This window comes from Muntiacus reevesi, chromosome 17 (assembly GCF_963930625.1).
Source record: "Muntiacus reevesi chromosome 17, mMunRee1.1, whole genome shotgun sequence".
Classification (NCBI taxonomy): domain Eukaryota; kingdom Metazoa; phylum Chordata; class Mammalia; order Artiodactyla; family Cervidae; genus Muntiacus; species Muntiacus reevesi.
Genome location: NC_089265.1, coordinates 41,003,636 through 41,009,648, shown reverse-complemented (window position 1 = coordinate 41,009,648; position 6,013 = coordinate 41,003,636). Strand labels below are relative to the sequence as shown.

General features: G+C 42.6%; 1 protein-coding gene across 1 annotated transcript; it reads right to left on the bottom strand.

The window, feature by feature from the left end:
- Window positions 1-3,997: 3,997 nt before the first annotated feature.
- LOC136148585 (small ubiquitin-related modifier 2-like) lies at window positions 3,998-4,963 on the bottom strand. Its single transcript, XM_065908210.1, has 2 exons — window positions 4,851-4,963; window positions 3,998-4,252 (listed from the first exon to the last, which is right to left on the bottom strand). The coding sequence occupies exons 1-2, from the start codon at window positions 4,961-4,963 to the stop codon at window positions 4,102-4,104; spliced, it is 264 nt and encodes an 87-aa protein (XP_065764282.1). The 3' UTR covers window positions 3,998-4,101.
- Window positions 4,964-6,013: the final 1,050 nt, after the last annotated feature.

The window sequence follows — 6,013 nt, the reverse complement described above, 5'->3', positions numbered from 1 at the left end:
TAACTCCTAAGCTAACTCTTCTCTGGTGCAGAAGCGCTGGTCCTTGACTCTAGTTTGGGGGGCAGCTGCTGGGTGACTGGTTGAAACCTGCAGGGATAAGAAGGGAAAGATGAAACTATACACACATTATTCCAGCCTGCTGTTGGCTCAGCAGCACCTGTTTTCAGATACTTTGTAAAAAGTGAAGGGAATGATTCTCATATGAAATGAAGAAGCATGCCAGCCAAAATGCAACTGTGTGTTGGCATAATTTCTGGTGGTGAACTTTAACCGGTGCCATTTGTGAGAGCCCAGGTGTATTGGAGACGCATCACTGAACCAGGAAAGTGAGGGCTCAGGTACTTGGAGTCGTGAGCACCCCTTTCCCTCCCATGATGGATCTGCTTGCTCTGGGATCTGTGCTAAATTTCATTTCAGATAGTTATTCAAACCCAAGTTCCTTCAGACCTGAAATAGGACAATAAATTAAAGTGGAAGAGTTTGTGTTTGAGGAGAAGTGGGACTGTGAGTTTTCTGCCACTTAACAGCATGACACGCCTTTTGAGCAAGGAAGTATCTCAGGTGGTTTGCAGTCCTCAGAATTTTCTTTGTTTCTTTTGAGAATGGAAGGCACTCATACCTTCCATGCGTAAGAAAATGAATTCCTACATCTGCATGCTGCATTTCAGGTTTCTTATGCTGAGTTTTGCAGAAGCAAATGAGTGCTTGTTGTATCTGGAAGGAGGTATTTATGGAGCTAACTTCTGGGTAACATATGCTGGCTTGTGCCTTGTTTGCCCTGCTAGCTCTGGGCACTTAGAATGCTTTTTATCTTGGGATCTTGGCACACTATAAAACCAGCCTGACTTCCCCCATTGGGACAGCTGCGATTTATGGAGGCACCATTCCATAAAGGGATTTGTGGCAGGAAACTTGGGCACAGTCCCCAAGTGAGGGCAACAGAGGGCTGGAGACTCCTCAGTGTATTGTCCAGCTTTAGTGAAGAGAAGGCTTAACCTTTAAGTGACAGAGAGCCAATTTCCCGGACATCCTTGTCCTAGAAATGTGGAGGCTAACCTGGAATCCTCCCCAAGACAAAAGGTATAAAGCAGCAGGAAACTTGAGACTGTAGTGTTGGGGGAAAAAAAAACAAAACTGACCCCTTGTCCTCCACCATCATGATTAAATGGACTAAATCCTGTGCTTACTATGGGGGAGGAGGCCTTGCTCTTGGCAGTAGTCCCCACTGGACCCTTCTCCTAAGTTACCAGTACACTAATAAGAAGAATTTTATCCTAGACTTTTGTATTAATAATAATGAAATACTGCAGATACATAAAAGCTCTTGCAGATAGAATCAGGTAAGAAAACTGCTATTTTTTCCCCCTCAAATGCAATAACATTTCTTTAAATCCTAATGATTTAAAACCTTTTGGGGTCCAGGGAGCCTGCTGCAAGTAGAGACAGTTTTATTTTTGTTGAGGCTTTTGTGTAATCGGTTCACAGCATGCATAAGAATTTCCTGAAGGAGCTGATGAAAATGCAAATTCTGGGTCCTGCCCTGAGGATTCCAATTTTTAAGGTCTGAGAATCTGCTCTGTTATCAAAGCATCCCAGGTGTTTCCCAGTGTGGCCATTGGTCCACACCAGGAATGTTATCATTCCTGAATTATGAGATGCTATTCATATGTTCTTTTCCAAACAAGTTAGGTGGGGTGGGGAGAGCTATAGCCAAACAAGAAACCTGACATTGAATCATTTATCTTTGGTGAGTAGTCTTCGTGTGGCATTTTTCCACGTTCAGTGACGTTTCTGCATCTCCTGGTATAGTCATTACCAGACGGCCAGGGATCAGGACTGCCCAGGATCTGTTTTCTGTGTTTATGGTGTAGGAGGAGGAGGTGGCTCTGTACGTGAATGAGTGATGGAAGTTAAACAGGCAGACAGTTCTTGGAGCATTTTCCTAAGTTCATCTTTTCTTTCCTTCCCCACTTCTTCATGAAGCAAGACTTATTACTGTACAGGAAAGAGAAGGTCATGGCCTGTGGCTTTGACTTTGGAATAAAGGCCATTTTCTGTATTCTTTTTTACTGAAAGAACAGTTCTTGTTGAGCCCTGGACCTTAGCCAGAGACTGGTGCTTTCTGCCATACGGAAATTACTAATCATACGTTTACTCTCTTCTTATTCAGCATGGCTGTAATTTAGAACCCAGCTGATCATAAAAATATATTTAAATATATTTTTTTGAAGGGATGTGGCTGAACCGCTGGTCGCAGTGTTCCAGAGCTGCCCAGGCTTGCCCTCCCTCCCCACCAAAGGCCTGGCTACTTCCTATGGGGAGGAGTTGGGAAGTCACATCAGCTCTTTAAGGGTGAAAGATGGAGGAACTCAGCACTCGTCATGGTGTCCCTGAGATACCTGGCCTGAATTCTGGCAAGGATTTTGTAGAGAAGCTGGAAGGCAAAGTACCGGTGTAGCCTGATTTTGAGGACATTTGGTGAAGGGCTAGCATTTTAGGAAACCAGCTGCCTTCTGACTCTCCATTAAGACTACTGATTTCATAGGCAAGGGAATGGGCACCATATCCCTAACTTTCAGATAATAGAAGCTGCATAAAAAATATTCCTAAGACCAAATGGCATTCTTATATCTGGGGAAAACATATGTCTTACATTTGTTCCCCATTCCCCAACTCAGAAAGATCCAGTTAACGCAGCCCTTGAACCACTATGAAGGGGAGGAAGAGAAAACCCCTGAGCTGCAGGTAGGCAGGAGCTGCTTTGCGCAGGGGTGTCAGGGGCAGCTCAATGCTGGAGAGGCTGGCTGTCGGGGACCTCGTGCCAGCAGGGCGGGCCTCTTACTTCTCATGTGTCAGGCAGCAAAGAGATTCTGGCTGTGACTCCATCTGCTGTTATGAAATGCTGAATGTGCTTAAACAAACAGGTAATAAAGGCAACACTCATCAGTAAGGGTCTCAGAAAGTTCAGAGAGTTCTCCCTGCAGTACACGCCCCCAAACCCTGTCTGAAATATGTCCCTCCCCAGAAAAGCCAGCCCTCTGACAGGAAGCTTCATAAGATCAGCCTTCCTGCTTGGGTTTGTAACACCTGCCAGGACTGAAGAGTTCCGGTCCCTGGTTGATAAATCCGAGTTGAATGAATGAGTGTTGGAAGTCTGGAGGGTGTTCTCATTAGGAAGGGGAAGGAGAAGCCTGAGAGGGTCTGGGCACCCCCGACTGCAATCTTGCCCCTAGCCTTATGTAGCTGACCTGTTAGGTTTACTTTGTGATCATTCGTCAGGCTGGATACTCATGATTTATGTACTTTCCTGTGGGTGTATTAACTTTAATATTTTTTATTAAAAAATAAAAACATTTTATGAATTAAGATATTCTTGGGGAAAAAAAGATATTGATTTTGTTTGAAGGTTAGTAGGAACAAAGAGATAGTGAATGTAAGACTAAGAACTCTATGCCCTGCCAGTTCCTGCCAGGTTTTTTTTTTTTTTTTTTTGTAAACAAGTTTATTTAAACAACAAGATGCTTGACTTGAAGGGAAAACTGTCTAGGATTCATTTCTTTTAGAGTACTTTATCCCTGCTTAAAGACAGATTGCCCTACATGTAACAACTACGTACTAAAAAGTTATAAAATTGTTCTTGGTTTTGCAGTGATAAATGAAAAACATTAAAATTCTCCAATTGAACAAGGTATGCAAGAATTTTTATGTTGTTCTTTTTTTTGTTAAACAGTGAGAGCAAAATAACTTACTGGAATATAAAGATAAGAGCTGATGAGCATGCCACTAATGGAGAAAAGGGGGTATTTTCATGGAATCAATGTTTTTCCCTATCCCATCTCCATTTTATGTTGATCAAAACATACCATTGGCCATTTAATTTTTTAAAAAATGCAATATGCTTGTATACATACACCAGTTACTTTATGTACAATAAAGGAATGAGGAAGGGGAAATGAAAGAGTGGAGAAACTATTACTGTAGTAGTCAGAATGTGGTGGAACCAAATTGCAGTTTTCTAGTTGAGAATGTCTTCTTGGTCTGGAAGAACAGAATTCTGGAGTAAAGTAGCAGGTTCCCTTTTTAGTAGACACCTCCTATCTGCTACTGGAATACAACTGTATCTTCATCTTCCATCTCCAGCTGTGCAGTTGTGTCTATTTCATTGATTGACTGCCTGTCAAATTGGAATCTGATCTGCCTCATTGACAAGCCCTGTCGTTCACAATAGGCTTTCATTAGTTTACTAAGAGGCCTCTTAATTTTTTTTTTTTCAACAAGACAGTTCTTTATTGCTATAAAACTACTGTACACCCAACCCATCTTAGAGATCATTGCAATAGACAACTATGGCATTTATAAAAAGCTAAAAGTACTTACATTGAATTATATAATAGCAGACCCTGAAATTAACAATGCTGAGATAGGCTATAAGATTTCCTAGGTCTAGTCAAATTCTCTAGTGAAGATTCTTTCCTTGTTTAGGTTTGCATGTGTTTGGTCCCTGAAAGTTAAATATCATCTGTTGATTTTGATTGCTGGTTTTTGTTTCATTCATTCACAGGGCACATATTCAAGTTTTTTTAAAGGCATATCTTTCCACATCTCTAAGTGTGACAAGAGTTTCTAACCTGGGATAAAGTGTAAACTCTTTTAAGATATTACTATATGCATTTTGTATATTGTTTTGTTTTTTTCTTTTTTTTCCATTTATTTTTATTAGTTGGAGGCTAATTACTTTACAATATTGTAGTGGTTTTTGTCATACATTGACATGAATCAGTCATGGATTTACACGTATTCCCCATCCCGATCCCCCCTCCACCCGATTCCCCTGGGTCTTCCCAGTGCACCAAGGCCTCTTAATCTTAAACTGCACCACAGAACCATCCTGCCCCACCACCTTGAAATTAATATGATCATTGTTCTCAGTCTTGACTTCTTCCTTGGGCTTTTTATCTGCCATGGTGAGTGCTGGAGTCTCCTAGCTGCCACTTCACAAAAGAGGTACCAGGTCTGCACAGAAAGAACACGTAAGCAGTACCAGGAGTGGCGGAAGAAGGAGGCTCCTGCCAGTTCTTTCATGTCGGTGTGCAGCTTTGCACAAGTGACTTTGTGACCCAAGCATATCACCTGCAACAGGAGTCATTCCGATTGTTCTCAGCTCCTCCAGTTGTTTTTCTGGGCACTGCCCTCCCACTTTGGACAGTAGGCGTGACCGTGTGACCTGCCTTGCCCATGAAACCTCAGAGGAAATGACATGACATGTTCATTCCAGATGGGAGCTTTCAAAGCCAGTGTGCAGCTCCTCGGGTTCTTTTTCCCCATCATGGTGGTCATGGGAGCAAGTGTGCAGATGGAAATCAGCCTGGCTGCCCCAGGGACTGCAGGGAGTAGCGGTCCAGTGCTGACCTGTGTTACAGGTGTATTATGGACAGTACAATAAATCTTGATGACATTAAGTTAGGGATGTTAGGCTGCAATTTGTTACCACAGCATAACTTAGGTTTTCTTTATTGATATAGAAATTGGTGCCAGGATGTGGGTGCTGCTGTCACCAAAGGGCTTAGCAGCTGATGTGTAGACAACAGGGGCTGAATCACAGAATACAGAAGACTATTTGAATGACTCTTTCTTAGTTTTCCAAGGATGCTGTCAGTTCAGGACCATCCTTGATGCACAGGAGAGAAGGTAACCCAGTACTGAGATGTCTTTGTGTACTAAGGAATCAATCTCTTTGGGAAGGAAAACCCTTTCCTAACTATCTTGTGAGACTGATTGTGTCTTACCAACTTACATTTCTCAAACTTGATCATGCATCAGAACCCCCAGGAGGGATCGTAACAACACAGACTGTTGGGCCCCACCCAGAGTTTCTGATTCAGTAGGTCTTGGAAGAGGCCCAAGAACTGGCATTTCCAAGAAGTTCCCAGGTGATACTGATGCTGCTGGTCTGGAGACCACACTTTTGAGAACCACAGCTCAAGGGAAGGAGTGTTATAAGTGGACTTCCCCT

Excerpts from the sequence above, each read along its gene's own strand:
- LOC136148585 (XM_065908210.1), bottom strand. The coding sequence starts at position 4,963 with ATGGCAGATAAAAAGCCCAAGGAAGAAGTCAAGACTGAGAACAATGAT. Across the intron at positions 4,253-4,850 it reads TTTAAGATTAAGAGGCCTTG|GCCTCTTAGTAAACTAATGA; the intron begins GTGCACTGGGAA and ends AAAAATTAAGAG.